This window comes from Bufo gargarizans, chromosome 1 (genome assembly GCF_014858855.1).
Source record: "Bufo gargarizans isolate SCDJY-AF-19 chromosome 1, ASM1485885v1, whole genome shotgun sequence".
Lineage (NCBI taxonomy): Eukaryota > Metazoa > Chordata > Amphibia > Anura > Bufonidae > Bufo > Bufo gargarizans.
The window spans coordinates 750,683,356-750,701,382 of record NC_058080.1 but is presented as its reverse complement, the minus strand read 5'-3'; the positions used below and the strand labels follow the sequence as shown (position 1 = coordinate 750,701,382).

Genomic DNA, 18,027 nt, shown 5'->3' with positions numbered 1-18,027 from the left:
CCCATTTTGTGACTGGTGATAGAGTTTCACTCCGTCTGGAACCGGCCGGGCTGAACCGTGAATGGTTCCGACGAAAACCCGTCAACCAGGCAAAGAGGATCGTTCTCTAAAACCTATCACCGTCACAAAACCTTATAATCAATTCTCCCTAACAGAACCTTCCGGACCGTCACTTGCGATCGATGGTCTCTGGGTTATAACGGATTGCTCCTCGCCAGTATTACAGTCCGTCAGGTGAACAACACAACAAATGCAAAACAGAAAGTGTCCTTATGACTCTATATCTTGTGAAACTGCAACATCCACTTACCACCTGTTACAGATTTCACACAACAAATATTCACTTATCACTCTAAATTGGTTAATGGTCGGCTTGGGTTCATCCATGGAGTAAACTCTTAGTCTCCCTGAGACTCTAGTATCCCTGATACTATTTGATGGTCTGTCGTCACAGAACCATATACTCTCGGCGTCCCGGACGCCTGAGGGGTATATTAAGGATCTGGAGTTGGTCAGGGACCCTGGATCGACAAATAAATATTACTCACCGGTCACAGGGCTTGACCGACCAGATCCCACTTCTGACACCAACTGAAAGGAAGGGGTTAATAACCCTGTATCTCTCTGTTAACTCCCTTATCTGCACTTCACCCCTCTATCTTTCCCTGGATGAAGCCGGGCCCTTTCTGGTACCAGGAGAGCTGGACAATCAGACAATTGACACAAGGCAGACTGAAGGACAGCTCCGTTTATTTTTAGCATTGCACTTGTATATATAATGTATGTGTGCGCCTTGTCCGCATAAAGGAAGTTGTCGTAGCTCCAATAAGAAGTAAACACAAGCAAAAATGTGCTTATTTGGCAATTACATATATGTTTGATCATATGCTAAAAATGTATTTGGAAAGTACCTGTAATTTCCTAGAACCTTGTATATGCTTGCTAAGCAATAGTCACAAAATGGAGTCTGGTTTCGTTATTAGCTATATGTCTGCTAAGCAATAGTCACAAAATGGAGTCTGGCCTCCTCACCCTCTCTTCAGAATCCTTCTCTGCTCCTCAGCTTAGTATAATGGGGGGAGGAGTAGTGGGGATTTTTCATAATTTGCAGGCCCCTGACTGTCCTCGTGAGGGGCCCCTGCATCCGGGAGGAGAATGAATGGAGTGGGGCCCGGCCTGAGCTCATCTCTCTCCATTTTGTTCTCTTGGAGTCGAGGACACAGCTGAGCACAGCCCAGAGGTGGGACCTGCATCTATCAGACATTTATCTCCTGTTAAGAAACCAGAAATCTCCATGTTGGGGCCCCTGGAATCCATGTGGTTGGGCTCTGAGAAGCAGGGCCCCTCCAGGCTCAGGAAGTGCCGTTCTGGAGGTGACATCTGGTCTTGTCCCCTGGTTGATTTCCTCTCTTCTCATAAAGGTGCCTGCAGTACTAGAAGCCTCCAGCTCCTCCAGTTCTCTCCTCTTCTCCTGAATGAACACCAAGGATGGACAGGAAGGAGATCAGCAGAAGAATATTAGACCTCACCTTGGAGATCATCTCCCTGCTGAGCGGAGAGGTAAACTTTTCTAGATTTCTCTCCTCTTTATTGTATTCTGTAACAAGTCAGACATCGGGAAGGAGAATCCATCATAGGAAGTGATAGGAAGAGTCCAGGGTCCTGTAGAACGGCCTCCAGACCTTCCAAGTGATGGATAACCTGAAGATCAGCCCCCATTATGGTTAGTGATGTATCATGTGACCAGTGACCAATAGTCATGTTGTAGAAGCCATGAGAAGGTAAGTAGGCATGTTGTACCCAGGAGGAAAGAGCCGGAGGAAAGCACATGGCCCCTGAAGGGTTTATTCTCTAAGTGTCTCTCTCCATCCACAGGAGTACACAATAGTGAAGAAGACATCGGGGGACTGTGTGACTCCCATCATCCATCTCCAGGAGTCAGGAGGGCGGAGCAGGACCCCTCCCCCCATCACAGAGCCTCCCCCTCTACCCCTGATACATGAGCAGAAGATCCTAGAACTCACCCACAAGATGATGGAGCTGCTGACTGGAGAGGTGACACTGCTGGGAATGCTGGGAAATTCTCCAGTAACAGCACTGGAGGGGTCTGGGTGATGACGGTGTCATTGTGTTGTCAGGTTCCTATAAGGTGTCAGGATGTCACTGTCTATTTCTCCATGGAGGAGTGGGAGTATATAGAAGGACACAAGGATCTGTACAAGGAGGCCATGATGGAGGAGCACCAGCCTCTTATATCACAAGGTAAGAGCCGTCATGTGCAGTGTATACACGTGTGTGCAGTGATATGTAATGGAGGAGCACCAGCCTCTTATATCACAAGGTAAGAGCCGTCATGTGCAGTGTATACACGTGTGTGCAGTGACATGTAATGGAGGAGCACCAGCCTCTTATATCACAAGGTAAGAGCCGTCATGTGCAGTGTGTACACGTGTGTGCAGTGACATGTAATGGAGGAGCACCAGCCTCTTATATCACAAGGTAAGAGCCGTCATGTGCAGTGTGTATACGTGTGTGCAGTGACATGTAATGGAGGAGCACCAGCCTCTTATATCACAGGGTAAGAGCCGTCATGTGCAGTGTATACACGTGTGTGCAGTGACATGTAATGGGGGAGCACCAGCCTCTTATATCACAAGGTAAGAGCCGTCATGTGCAGTGTATACACGTGTGTGCAGTGACATGTAATGGAGGAGCACCAGCCTCTTATATCACAGGGTAAGAGCCGTCATGTGCAGTGTATACACGTGTGTGCAGTGACATGTAATGGAGGAGCACCAGCCTCTTATATCACAGGGTAAGAGCTGTCATGTGCAGTGTATACATGTGTGTGCAGTGACATGTAATGGAGGAGCACCAGCCTCTTATATCACAGGGTAAGACCCGTCATGTGCAGTGTATACACGTGTGTGCAGTGACATGTAATGGAGGAGCACCAGCCTCTTATATCACAAGGTAAGAGCCGTCATGTGCAGTGTATACACGTGTGTGCAGTGACATATAATGGAGGAGCACCAGCCTCTTATATCACAAGGTAAGAGCCGTCATGTGCAGTGTATACACGTGTGTGCAGTGACATGTAATGGAGGAGATCCACAGTTTCTTCTCACATTACATTAGAGCAGTGTTTCCTAACCAGTGTGCCTCCAGGTGTTGCAAAACTACAACTCCCAGCATGCCTGCACAGCCAAAGGCTGCCCGGGCATGCTGGGAGTTGTAGTTTTGCAACAGCTGAAGGCACGCTGGTTGGGAAACACTGCATTAGGGGCTACGTGCTCTTTATATGTCAGTCATATCCATAGGTCTCCAGTCACATGATGGGAGCGTGTCCTTCTGCCTCTGTCGGGCCGGTATAGTAGACTACACTGCTCTATCAGAGGCGTCCTGTATAATCTGTGTTCCGCAGCGTATACATTGTAGACCATACATGGAGCTTATGGGCAATGTCCGCCCCTGTGTGACTGTATAGAGCCTGACGTCGGAGCTTCTGTCAGAGGGAGATATCAGGAAACCCTCCGCACATATCTTCTGCTGGAGGCTCAGACGTGGTGTGAACAGGTCCTTACTTTTATAAGGAGAGTCCATCATAGTCACTTTCCAGTCGTTCTCCTGCCCTTCATGTCTGGGATCCTCTAGTCACTCCACAAGCAGAGAAGATACCGCCTGCTACATGTGACTGGTGGAGGAGGTCGGATCCCCCCCTTATTACAGCCACATTCAGAGGAGCGGGTCACAGAAATGTCTGCAGCAAAACGGCCCCAAACCATGAAGCCCCCTCCACCAGCCAAAACCAAGGGTTAGAATGTTACTGGGAACATAACCAGTCCTGGGGGGGCATTATAAGTGTATTGTCCACTATTCTCCATAAACCAGGAGAAAGAAGGAGGAATAAATAGGGAGAGAAGGTGACACTGGAGATCTGAGATCACAGGAGCAGTGGGGGCCGTCCGTCTGTCTGCAGTTCCAGAGAAAGGGAGATTAATATCACCTCCGATCAAGACGCCGAGTGTCCCCAGGAGTCCAGGTGTGACCAGACAGCTCTCAGAAGGGATGGCTTGTTCTCACTGGGGCATATATATTACATAGAGTAATGGGAAGTCCTAAAAGAGCTCCCTGGAGGATTAGATCTACCTGCCGGTCCTCAGCTACACCTGTTACTTGTAAGGGACAGGAATCTGGTAGGAAAACAGCACCACCAATGTGACGTCCCTGTCCTAGGAAGAGGCCTCAGCGCTCACCGGAGTGCCACAGTCTCGTCACACAGCTGATCGGTGGGGATGCCGGGCTTTGGACTCTCATCCATCTAATATTGATGAGCTAACCTGAGGATAGGCTATCAGTGCCAAAATCTTGGACAACTCATTTAATGGAGACAAAAAGGAGAGAAAAGAAGAAAAGGGAATAAAACATGTAATCTAATTCCAGTAACTATTGCAGAAATCCCAAAATGGACAGTAAAGATCGTAACGTCGCTTTACAAAGAGGGAAAGTATTCAACCCCCATGCTGAGGAGGAAAGCAGAGGAAATGACAGATGAAATAACATCGCACCCAGGAGAGACACCGGGTCACCGGCCATATCCTGAGCTCCGGCAGGAGTAATGGGCTGCTTGGAAGGAGGAAGAAAGATAATAGAAAATGGGAGCAAAACAGCAGCAAATCTTATACCCGCTATAGAGAGAAACAACAGGGGGACCTGGTCGGCACCAACAGAGGAAATGAAGCAGAGCTGTGCCCGGCACAGAGGACATGTGACCCCATATAATATAACCCAAACTGTGACATAACAGCAACAGAGAAATAGCAATGAAGTATTAATAATCCATAAAGATCCACAGTCACCGGCCAATCAGGGGAGAAGGATTCCAACAGCATCCGAATCCAGGATCCAGACTGGACCTCTCTAGAAGATCAAGTAGGAGAATGGCAGGAGATGGTCTGCAGGGCTGATGTGTTGTCTATGCAGATGGTGGTGGTGGTGGAGGAGGAAGCTGATCCCACACGAGAGGGAACAGTAATTTGAAATATAGCTAAAAATTTAGGAAGATCTTCAGAAGTTTGGAAAATTGCGGCATGATACTCTTTATTACACTTAGGCCAAGTTCACACGAACGTGTGTGACCCATGCCTTTTCTGCGACCCGCAAATAACGGGCCGCAATGCACGATCGCCGGCTGTAGGTCAGCCGCATCGGATCGCGGACCCATTCACTTTAATGGGTCCTCGATCCGCCCTTTCCGCAAAAAGATAGGACATGTTCTATCGTTTTGCGGAACGGAAGTACGGGATGCAACCCCACAGAAGCACTCCGTAGTGCTTTCGAGGGGTCCTGTTCCGTGCGGCCGTTCCGCAATTCCGGATTTGTGGCCCCATTGAAGTGAATGGGTCCGCATCCGTGATGCAGAATGCACACGGAACTGTGGATCTCACACGTTCGGCCATGGATCTCACACGTTCATGTGAACTCGGCCTTAGACTGAAGGGAAGTCCTTGTTGATAAGTGATGTTATTTTCCAGCAAAATATCCATCAGGGGGCATAAGAATTTACTTGAGCTTTAGTTCCCTGGAATTTAATCCTGCATAAGGAAGGTGATTTGCTTCTTATACTTTCTTCTGCAATATCTTCAGGTTGAGAGGTTCTTCCCTGAGGTGCCTCAGCCCTGGAGCTCGGTCTATTCTGACTGGTGGATCAGGTGGTAAATCAAGGATTTCACTGAATGAAGCCTGAAGGGCATCGTGGACATTTTTAGAGTCAGTTGGTTCAGGGAGAACTCTAACCCCTAAGTTATAGCGATGGCCTCTGTTATCTGTGTCCTCTGGGGGTCTTCTGATACCACAGCCTGAGTTTGTTCTAATAGAAATCAAATATATTTTGGTCTTCCTCTAGTGATAGCTTTCAGATTCTCCCTGACCTCAGTGATTTCAGATTAGCAGATATTTCTGACCTCTGAGATAAGGGACTGAAAATCCCATTTGGTTGGAAGAGATTTTGAATGTTGTACCCAAGTGTATGATCGGGGTCCGCAGGGATCCCTTCACTAGAATTATGGGGGATGGAAATGACCAAGATATCTGCAGACTATCAAATAAAGTAGTATATGGAGGGCTCCCGATGGAGAAGGCAGAGCTTGAGGACCATCATGAGTGATGTGCTGATCACCAACCATGTCCTGGGCAGCAAAGACCAGCCTGTCTCTGGGTGCCTGTTGGCAGCTGCTGTTCTAATGGTAAAGGAGGGACGATCTGGCTGTAAGCCGAAGACAGCAGCTTTGAGGAGTCCATGTCTCCCAGAGGGAGCTGCTGTTGAGGAGCATCTAAGGGGTCTCTTGTGGGGGAAGCAGTCAGAATAAACAAGGAGGATTTTGGGGCCTTACTCTGAGGAAGCTGTGGGAGTTGCAGCATCAACAGGGAGATCCGAAACAGGTGCCGTCTTACTAACATAGAGCTCTGAATTAAAGAGTGCAGGAGACAGGTAACGGTTCAGAGTAATAAGTGAAGTGGGGGTTTGAGAGGCAGTAATGGCATTAGGTTTCTGGTGCTTCTTTTTGCCCATCATAGTTGGGTTTAAGAATGATGGCTGGAGGAGAGGAGACTGGGAGTAGTTGTTTTACTTCTTCCATGTACTTTGACTAGCTGATTAACTTGGGTACATGTTCTTTGGGTCCTTGCTGTAGAAATTGCCTGATAAGCACGGTGTAATTGAGCTAGGAGGATACCCTGACACCTTCCTGGTTGGTAGAGTACTGCAGGGCCTTGACACCTAAAACTGTATCCTCATTTTTCAAACATGGCCAAATGTAAAGTTTGCTCTCAGAAACCAGTGGTCTCTTTGGTATTGTGGCCTGCTAGGGGATGGGACTTCGGCACAGATGTGAGGAGCAGAATATTGTTATTTCCCCCTGATAACTAAACCTAGAAGTGAAGGAGCTGAGAGAAGAGTCTGATCTATAGACAGATCTACAGGAGGCCATGTATTCAGTCACTGTGTGCTTGTGTCTTCACAGATGGATCCACAAGGAGAAATCCACCAGAGAGATGTCCCCGTCCTTTGTATTCCCAGGACTGTCCAGAGGAGAAGGTCCCAGAGAATCCTCAGGTAAATGGAGCTAAGCCCCATACACATCTATATAGGGGGGTCCTGCAGTCATAGAGGGGTCATAGATTGTGGGGGTCTCTTATGTGGATCTGTTAGATTTCCCACCTGTCTGCTGTATTGTACTGAATTGTTACAGATGACAAATCAGGGGGAAGATCTGACTGATATTAAAGTGGAGGAAGAAGAGAGGACGATGGGCGATCCGCCGTGTAGGAGTGAGGTGGAGGAGGACATTCCAGGAGATGTCAACACAGGTATGGAATCATGAATGGAGAAAGTGACTTCAGATTCTGTCCTTGATGCCTTCAGGGCAGGAGGAGAATCTGATCGCCGGCTGCTGCTCTTTGATTGGAGATGTCCCCATCACATCATGAAGTGTTCTCCTTATCCAGCTGACGGCGATCTCTGATCAGATTCTTCTCTGATCCTGGCTGTTCCTGCAGGACATGACGGTCAGTCACATCCACACACCCACTGGGGATTATGCAGATGCAGCTTTTATGTCTGTGCTGTCATGATGGATACATGTACGGCATTGTGCAGGAGTTACATGCCGCCAGTGACCTACATGTACATGTGCAGATACCAGAGGCGCAGTCTAATAGGCTGCCGGTCAGTGGACTACTGCCAGACTATAATGCTGTGGAAAACTGTGTAATCCAGAGCATTATACAAGGGATCAGAGGATCACAGCTTCTAGTCTCTAGGAGGGTGAAAACATAAATGTAAGATTCTGTTTAATGAGCTAAAATTGTGAGAACGAAAACACAAAAAGAAGTATTAGGTCATCAAAGGGGTGTTCCAGTTGTGCACAGGGGAAAGGTATTAGATCAGTGGGTGTTGTACTGCTGGAACTCCCAGGATCAGGAGAACAGGGCCTCCTTACCCCTCCTCCCCCCAAATTACCTGGGTGGCAGGTCGAACATGTGCATGCAGCCAATAGCAGGACACAACAGTGACCTGCCCCCTTGCATACGTCGTGGCCTTCTATTGGCTGCACCACCCCGCTGGAGCTTTTCCATCCATCACTAGAATCCCCAAAACACTGCTCCATATCCCTGGGGATCTGCATTTGATCCTTCTGTCTTAAGGGCCACATCCACTAGAAATGGAGACTGTTTGCCTCCAGTGCTTTACATTTTTGGCATCACGACTTTATTTCTGAAGGAATTTTGCAAGTTTCTAGCTGTTTGCTTGACTTCATAACCCATGTCTCTTTGGTAAGGAAATATTGTATGCTGTCCTCATGGAGGTCCTGTCCATAAGATGTCCTCTGATTTAGGGTCATGTGACCAGACACATCACTTGGCCTCCTCCATTTAGCTGCACTAAACTCTCCACAGTAGATGTCAGGTGCCGGGTATTTGAATAGAGGAGACTCAGTGATGTGTATTGGAATGGAGGAGGCTGAGGGAAGTGTCTGATCATAAATGACTCCCATTATCTTTTTAAATATAGACTGTAGTCATGATTCATGATGGGATTGTCTATAAAAATATTAAAATATGCCACTAGATTTCATAATACACACTGCATGTAATATTAAACAGATTTCTTACACCTGATGAGGCCGGTGTACTTACTTTTAAATTCCATGTCAGAATATTATTAAAATGATATAAAACTGAGCATCAGCTCATTAGAATGACTCCAGCTACAAAGCTGGACTTGACCAGCTCCTTTCAGTGTACCTCCTCCCCTGCTGATATCTCATACGTGCTCATACGGACAGGTTGCAGTAAATAAAGCTGCAGATGGAATAGGAAGATCGGCACTTTCTCACTACAGAGCTAGGGAGACTGCAGCTTGTACTAAGCATGTGTGAGATTTCAGCAGCAAGGGTGGAGGTACCCTAAAAAGCGCTTGTGAATTAAAAGGGTTTTCTGAGATTTTAATACTGATGACCTATCCTCATGATAGATCATCAGTATCAGATCGGTGGGGATTCGCCACCCGGGACCCACGCTGATCAGCTGTTTGAGGAGGCACTTCTCACAGCTTACCAAGCACAGAGCTGTACATAGTATAATGGCTGTGCTTGGTATCGCAACTCAGCACCATTTACTTCTATGGGGCTGAGCTGCCCCTAGGCCATGCGACCGATGAACATGTCGTCTCTGGCCTAGGAAAAGCAGCACATTGGTGGGGTTTCCTGGCGTCGGACCCCCATCAATCAGATACTAATGACCTATCCAGAGCATAGCTCATCAGTATTAAAAACCCTTTAAGCTCTAGTTGGGGATTGTGACATGGAGCCTTGTAGTGAGTACAACAACATCATCAGGTCTAAGATCTTTTTCATAATGAATGTAGCTTGTGATGAGGAATGTGGTGATGGATCCTTTTTAGTGAACTTCTACTATTAAAGTGATGGCCAATTGCTGTTAACATGCAAAATGTGTTAAAATTGGCATAATGCAGGGTTTGTTGCCAGACAACAAAATTTTTGTGTTTTCATCAAGTCATTATGTACTGTATGTAATAAGTTCTAACTGGGTGGAGACCAGTATCCTGGACTTTGTCAAAAAGTTATAAAATGCTTTATAAGGCTAGAATCACACATAGTAACATAGTAACATAGTAACATAGTACATAAGGTCGAAAAAAGACATTTGTCCATCCAGTTCGGCCTGTTATCCCGCAAGTTGATCCAGAGGAAGACCCCTCTCTAGTAGCTATAGCCTGTAATATTATTAAGCTCCAGAAATACGTCCATGGCCCTCTTGAATTCCTTTATTGTACTCACCATCACCACCTCCTCAGGCAGAGAGTTCCATAGTCTCACTGCTCTTACCGTAAAGAATCCTTTTCTATGTTTGTGTACAAACCTTCTTTCCTCCAGACGCAGAGGATGTCCCCTCGTCACAGTCACAGTCCAGGGGATAAATAGCTGATGGGATAGATCTCTGTACTGACCCTTGATATATTTATACATATTAATTAGATCTCCCCTCAGTCATCTTTTTTCTAAAGTGAATAACCCTAATTTTGATAATCTTTCAGGGTACTGTAGTTGCCCCATTCCAGTTATTACTTTAGTTGCCCTCCTCTGGACCTTCTCCAGCTCTGCTATGTCTGCCTTGTTTACAGGAGCCCAGAACTGTACACAGTACTCCATGTGTGGTCTGACTAGCGATTTGTAAAGTGGTAGGACTATGTTCTTATCACGGGCATCTATGCCCCTTCTGATGCAACCCATTATCTTGTTGGCCTTGGCAGCAGCTGCCTGACACTGGTTTTTGCAGCTTAGTTTGCTGTTTATTAAAATTCCTAGATCCTTTTCCATGTCAGTGTTACCGAGTGTTTTACCATTTAGTATGTACGGTTGACTTGCATTTTTCCTTCCCATGTGCATAACTTTACATTTATCAGTGTTAAACCCCATCTGCCACTTATCTGCCCAAGCCTCCAGTCTATCCAGATCCCTCTGTAGTAGTATACTGTCCTCTGTAGTATATATACAGTATACGGTCCTATGTATATGTATATATATATATATATATATATATATATATGTATACTGTCCTCATCAGTGTAAATTACTTTACACAGTTTAGTGTCATCTGCGAAAATAATGCATTTTTTTTTTTTTTTTTTGCAAAAGTGCATTCAGAATGAATGGATTTTAAAGTACCTCTCATTTCTGCTAGATCCAGGTCAGGTCCAACTTAATTTTATAGTTTTGTCTACTCTTTTAAGGAAAGACCCACAAATATCATTTTTTATCTTAACAGAAAATCCCAGCAAGATTTCTATGGGGAATTTTATGGTATCACCTGATTATAAAGCAGAAGATGAAGATATCATGCAGCATCCTTCAGGAGAAAGCTTGAATGTGCTTCTAGGACTTCATAGTACAGATCTCTCGTATAATGCCCCTAATAATGAGGAACCTTCCCCTAGCCAGTCACAAATTGTTACTATAAGTACAGGTAAGAAAAGGCTTCAGCGTGGGAAACGGTTCCGTAAAAGCTCAGTTCTTTCAACAGACAAAAAAAATCACACAGGAGAAAAACCATATTCATGTCCAGAATGTGGAAAATGTTTTAAACAGAAATCACATCTCATTACACATGAAAGCATTCACACTGGAGCAAAACCATATCCATGTTCAGAATGTGGAAAATGTTTCAGACAAACATCAAGTCTTGGTAGACATAAGAGAATTCACACAGGAGAGAAGCCATATTTCTGTTCAGAATGTGGGAAAAGTTTTATAGTCAAATCAAATCTTATTGAACATGAGAGAATTCACACAGGAGCAAAACCATATTCCTGTTTAAAATGTGGGAAATGTTTTATAGATAAATCACGTCTAAGTAAACATGAGAGAATTCACACCCGAGAAAAACCATTTTCCTGTTCAGAATGTGGAGTATGTTTTATAGATAAATCACGTCTTAGTAAACATGAGAGGATTCACACCGGAGAAAAACCATTTTCCTGTTCAGAATGTGGGAAATGTTTTATATATAAATCATGTCTTAGTAAACATGAGAGAATTCACACCGGAGAAAAACCATATTCATGTTCAGAATGTGGGAAATGTTTTATACGGAAATCAATTCTTATTAGCCATGAGAGAATTCACACAGGAGAAAAACCATATTCATGTTCAGAATGTGGAAAATGTTTTATATGGAAATCAATTCTTGTTAGACATGAGAAAATTCACACAGGAGAGAAGCCATATTCATGTTCAGAATGTGGGAAATGTTTTATACGGAAATCAGAATTAATTCGCCATAAGAGAATTCACACAGGAGAGAAACCATATTCATGTTCAGAATGTGGGATGTTTTTCACAGAAAAATCAAGTCTTGTTAAACATGAGAAAATTCACACAGGAGAGAAGCCATATTCATGTTCAGAATGTGGGAAATGTTTCATAGAGAAATCACAACTTATTAGCCATAATAGAACTCACACAGGAGAGAAGCCATATTCATGTTCAGAATGTGGGAAATGTTTCATAGAGAAATCACGACTTATTAGCCATAATAGAACTCACACAGGAGAGAAGCCATATTCATGTTCAGAATGTGGGAAATGTTTCATAGAGAAATCACGACTTATTAGCCATAATAGAACTCACACAGGAGAGAAGCCATATTCATGTTCAGAATGTGGGAAATGTTTCATAGAGAAATCACGACTTATTAGCCATAATAGAACTCACACAGGAGAGAAGCCATATTCATGTTCAGAATGTGGGATGTGTTTCACAGAAAAATCAAGTCTTGTTACGCATCAGAAAATTCACACAGGAGAGAAGCCATATTCATGTTCAGAATGTGGAAAATGTTTTATACAGAAATCACAACTTATTAACCATGAGAGAATTCACACAGGAGAGAAGCCATATTCATGTTCAGAATGTGGGAAATGTTTTGCAGAGAAATCAACTCTTCTTAAGCATCAGAGACGTCACACGGAAGCGAAACCTTTTTCAAATGTTGGAACATACTAGGTTATGACCTGATCTTAAAAGAAGGTACATTTTTTGGTTGGAGTTAACCTGGCTCTCCCAGATGACTGATTTCTATTTTTTAACTGTGACCGAGATCCATGGAGGAAAAGTATTTTGGATATAATGAAGAAAAGAAGAGCCTTGTTTACTTCCAGAGCAGTGAAGATGAACTGTCCCCATGAACCTTGCTTCTTATCACTGTATTCACACCTCCACCCACACTAAGGGAGAAACCAGAGTAACATGGGGAGAAGTAACGACGCTCCATGTAATAGTTTTATAATGTATGTGGATATATCAATATTTCATCTTCATTCATTGATACAGATAAAACAAACTCTTCTATTTGCTCCACGACAGCATCACCATCGTCAGTGACAGACATTGTCTTCTTGGCTTGTATTATAGTTTTTCCTAGCGCTGTGACATTCATTGCTCCTACAGACTAACCCTCCTGTGCGGAGTCAGTGATATTGGTGGCATGATGACTATATCTGCCGCGGACGTACTGAGACATACGGACGTCCCCGCGACAGTGAGTGGCAGGAGATCTTTTAGACTAGCAACACATGGCTTGATTTGACATGTTTACCTTGTGGATCAATAGTCCTCTGTGTTGTTTCTGGTACTGGCCACACCCTTAACTTCCAGGTTTTGCTATTGTGGTCATTTAACTTTCCCTAGTTATAGTTGTTTCTCCCACAATGCTGTGCGGTTTATAGCTTCAGTTGTTCTGCACACCTTCTTGAAGGTGGGTGCTCACAGAGGGATAAGTAGATATCTGAGAGAAATTCTATGGCACACCAATTTTGACTGATATTACAGTGTAGTTTTATTCATTCTTTTTGAACACTTTGTGTCACATTACATCCAATATTATTTCAAGGCATAGCATGCGATTATGTACAATTGTCCTGACGTTTCGGTCACTAATGACCTTTATCAGGGGATCTAGAGAGAAATATATGATAAAGAAATGTAAATATTAAGTGACACAAAATGTGAAGCTAAGATCGGGAAACGAAAGAGGGGATATTATTATATAGGCTAAGAAAATATATAGCGAATATATAGCAGAACCATTGTGGTAAAATATAACATATGAAGGAGGGCAATGTGCAATATAATGCACGATATAGCGCACAATATAGCATATACCGCATACACACTTATAGTTATGAGCTTTTTGACCGTATAGAAGTATATATTGTAGGTACATAATATTAAGCAGTTGTATCAGTATAAGGAGGAACAAATTATTCGCAAGATGTAGAGCAACTTTAATGATACAGAAAAAAAATACGGTCAAAAAGCTCATAACTATAAGTGTGTATGCAGTATACGCTATATTGTGCGCTATATCGTGCAGTATATTGCACATTGCCTTCCTTCATATCTGCCATAGCTTCTTGGAAGTTAAGTGTTAACTTTCCCTTTTGTATTTCATTTAGACTTTTCTGTGTGTTGCATTTCCTTGTTGTTTTGTATTAGGCCTCGGGGAGACTCCCATTCATCCTTCCTTTTGTAGGAACAGGTTGTCTCGTTCCTGTCATTAGTACCAAGGTCCTTTAGGGTTAGATAGGACTTTAGTTATTCCTGTGTATGAACTCGCCTACCTTTGGGGTCTGGTCATACTGGTAGTCAGTCAGGGCTTTGGTTAGGGTTTTCACTAGGAGGTCTCTATCTTACTTCCCTAGGTTTCGGGCCATATTTCCTTTCCCTCCTATGTTCGGTGTGGGGTTTCCTTCCCACATTAGAGCGTGACAATTTATCTGACCGGTTATCTGTGATTAACCCCTTATGTACATTCCTGCAGTTTAGTGGTACACCTATCTAGATACTGGAGCTTAGTGATATATCGGTAGTGGGAATCGCTTGTGATGGCACATCTGTTAACCCCTTCCAGACCAGAGCCGTACTAGTACGGCACTGACTGGGTCTTTAGAGATGGCGCCCGCTTCTACAGCAGACACCCGCGGCTCATGTCCACTACTGGCGATAATGCCAGTTGCTGACATTTAACACTTCAGATGCAGTGGTCAAACCTGACTGCAGAATCTCAGTGCGTTCAAACTCAGAAGTGTGCGCTTCCGCATACGTTCCGCCTCTCTCGTGTGGCGATCAGAGGTGTCCATGTCATCGAGAATGACAGGAGGCTGCTGCACAGTGTTTCCTATAGAGCGGTTGTCTATGGCAGGACTCCATAGGAAACTGGTACATTTCTCATAGACTCCACTGCTAATGCATTGGAGTCTATAAGAATAGCAATCTAATGATTGCTTGTTATATTTCCCTATGGGAACTATTAAAAAAAAGTGAAAAAAAATGTTTTTAAAAATAAAAAAAATGTAAAAGTATAAAATTTCCAATTACCTAATTACCTTCAATAAAAAATTGAAAAAAATGCACCTCAATGGTATCGCCACGTGTGAAAATGCCCACACTATAAAAATATAAATATATTTTCCCTAAACGGAAAACGTCAAAATGGCCGATTCACATTTTTGGTTGCTTCATTTCCCACAAAAAAATGAAATAAAAAGTGGTCCACACACACAATGGTATCAATGGAAAATACAGATCGTCCCGCAAAAAATGAGCCCTCACACAGCTCCACACACATAACCTTAAAAAAAGTTATAGGGGGTCAGAATATGGCGATGAAAAAATAAAAACCTTGGAAAAATCTGTTTTATTGTTTTATCAGTATCAAAACACAAGAAAAACCGGATTTGTACGGACCTGTAGAATAAAAGTAACTGCTCAGTTTTGTTGGTCATTTGATTGTAGTAAATAAAAAACCCGTAAAACTGTGGCAGAATTGCTTTTGTTTTTTTCTAATTCCATCTCATTTGGAATTTTTTTCAGCTTCCCACTTCATCATATGCAATATTACATGGTGGTCTTGGAAAGTACAAGTTGTCACGCAAAAAACAAGTTCTCATACGGCTATGTGAATGGAAAAATAAAAAAGTTATGTCTCGGAAGGCAGGGAGCCAAAAACAAACGCAAAAACAAAAAATCTCTGGTGTAGAAAGGGTTAATTAACCCCTGAATAATGCCACATTGAGTTCAGTGACCAAGTGATGCTCTTATACGGTCATAGGCATCATCCCTGTGCGAGGTACCGTGGCAACGGTCCTCAAGCCCGATTGTATCGTCGCCTACAATCGGTATATGGGAGGAGTTGATCTCTCTGATCAAGTCCTCAAGCCATATAACCCCATGCTCAAAACCCGGGCATGGTACAAAAAAGTTGCGGTCTACTTGGTGCAGATTGCCTTGTACAACTCTTTTGTGCTGTCCCAGAGCGCTGGCGACACAGGGACATCCCTTCAGTTCTATGAGGCAGTCCTCAAGGCCCTGATCTTTTCTGACCGGGAAAGAGCAGGCCGGAGTACCTCGGGAACTGGAAGCGCCCGGATCGTCCCTGGCCAACACTTTCCAGGTGTGGTTCCCCCATACTGGAAAGAAGGGACGGACCCAAAAAATGTGCAGAGTGTGTCACAGGAGGGGGATACGCAAGGACACCACTACTCAGTGCGACACGTGCCCCGATCATCCAGGCCTCTGCGTTATCGATGGCTTCAGGGAGTATCACACTTCCATGGAGTACTAAATTTATATCCCAATTTAGCGACTGACAATCGGATTAAAAAAACGGGTTCTCAGACTTGAGACACCCAAAAAATTGTAAAAACTAAAATAATTTAAAGAAGTATACAAATTAGGTATTGCCGCGTCCGTAAGAATCTCCTGTATAAAAACACCCCATGACCTAAGCCCCCAGATTAACACGGTCCCAAAAAAAACCCAAAGAAAACTGTGCAAAAAAAATTACATTTTTTGTCACCTTACATAACAAAAAGTTTAATAGCAAGCAATCAAAAAGTCATATAACCCCCAAAATAGTGCCAATAAAACAGCTATTTTGGCACTTTTCCATTTCAATCAGTTTTTTCCGGTAATAAAGCAAGGGTTAACAACCAAACAAAACTTAATATTTATTACCCTGATACTGCAGTTTACAGAAACGCCACATTTGTGGTCGTAAACTTCTGTATCACTAAAAGGCAGGGTGCAAAAGGAAAGGACCGACATAGTTTCTGGAAGGCCGATTTTGATGGCCTTTTTTATTGACACCATATCTCTTTTGAAGCCCCCCCTGATGCACCCCTAGAGTAGAAACTCCCTAAAAGTGACCACAACTAAGAAACTACACCCCTCAAGGTATTCAAAACTGATTTTACAAACTTTATTAACCCTTTAGGTGTTCCTCAACAGTTAATTGCAAATAGAGATGAAATTTCAGAATTTTAATTTTTGGTAACCTTATCTCACAAAAATGTAATATAGAGCAACCAAAAATCATATGTACCCTAAAAATAGTCCCAACAAAACCGCCACCTTATCCCGTAGTTTCCAAAATGGGGTCACTTTTAGGGAGTTTCTACTCCAGGGGTGCATCAGGGACGTTGAAACAGGACACGGTGTAAATAAACCGGTCCATAAAAATCAGCCCTCCAAAAACCACACGGCGCTCCTTTCCCGCTATGCCCCGCCGTGTGGCCGTACAGTAGTGTCATGAAGTACAATATGTGATGAAAAAACAATCTCAGAATGGCTTGGATAAGTCAAAGCGTTTTAAAGTTATCACCACTTAAAGTGACACTGGTCAGATTGTCAAAAAATGGCCTAGTCCTTAATGAGTTAAAGGGAGTCTGTCACCACTATATGACCATATACAGCACTTACATGGCGCTGTAGCACACCTATGCATGATTCTAATGGTACCTTTGTTATTTTCTTTAGACATCCAGAAGCAGGAAAAACTACTTTTATTTCATATGCAAATGAGGGCTCGCAAGTGCCCAGGGGCGGTGTTCCGTGTGTAGGTGCCCAGGCTGCTCTCAGCCTCTTCCTTTGCCCTCCCTCCTATTCCCTTGTATCATCCCTAGGTCCGGCCGAGATCCCGCGCCTGCGCACTGCTTCGCCTGCTGGCGCATGCGCACTAGTTGAATTGATGCCGTACCCAAAATGGGCATTGCAGTGTGCATGCCCCGGCCCGGCGAAGCAGTGTGCAACTGACAGGTGGACTGACAGGATGATCCCCAATGCAGAATCTGACCAGAGTGACAGTCCAGAACTGGAGTGTGCTAACGTAGCCAGGGAAGACCAAGGATAACCAGCACTATGAAGTGCCTTTTGCGCTGTGGCATTAGAAGAATTTTGATATCTCTGACTTTTAGTCTAACCAGACTGTCTATTACTCTGTAATTCCTCTAGCGCCGTTCTATGGAAACAGTAGGTTTAAAGAGCACACCAAATGCTTGAAATAACTTCTTTATTAACTTCAACTTTTCTTCATATATAACACTGCCGCCTCCGCAGCAGATAGTCCATGTACATAACACGTGTTGAAAAGATATCACAAAATGGCGGT

General features: G+C 43.9%; 1 protein-coding gene across 1 annotated transcript; it reads left to right on the top strand.

Moving 5' to 3' along the window:
• Positions 1-5,387: 5,387 nt before the first annotated feature.
• LOC122925106 (gastrula zinc finger protein XlCGF26.1-like) lies at positions 5,388-12,938 on the top strand. The gene is made up of 3 exons (XM_044276623.1): positions 5,388-7,114; positions 7,251-7,368; positions 10,849-12,938. Exons 2-3 carry the CDS (start codon positions 7,251-7,253, stop codon positions 12,582-12,584), a joined length of 1,854 nt encoding a protein of 617 aa, XP_044132558.1. The 5' UTR covers positions 5,388-7,114; the 3' UTR covers positions 12,585-12,938.
• The last annotated feature ends 5,089 nt before the right edge of the window (positions 12,939-18,027 follow it).

Bases quoted from the DNA above. Each gene is read 5' to 3' on its own strand.
- LOC122925106 (XM_044276623.1), top strand. From the start codon at position 7,251: ATGACAAATCAGGGGGAAGATCTGACTGATATTAAAGTGGAGGAAGAA. The intron at 7,369-10,848 runs GTATGGAATCAT...TTATCTTAACAG, and splicing joins TCCAGGAGATGTCAACACAG to AAAATCCCAGCAAGATTTCT.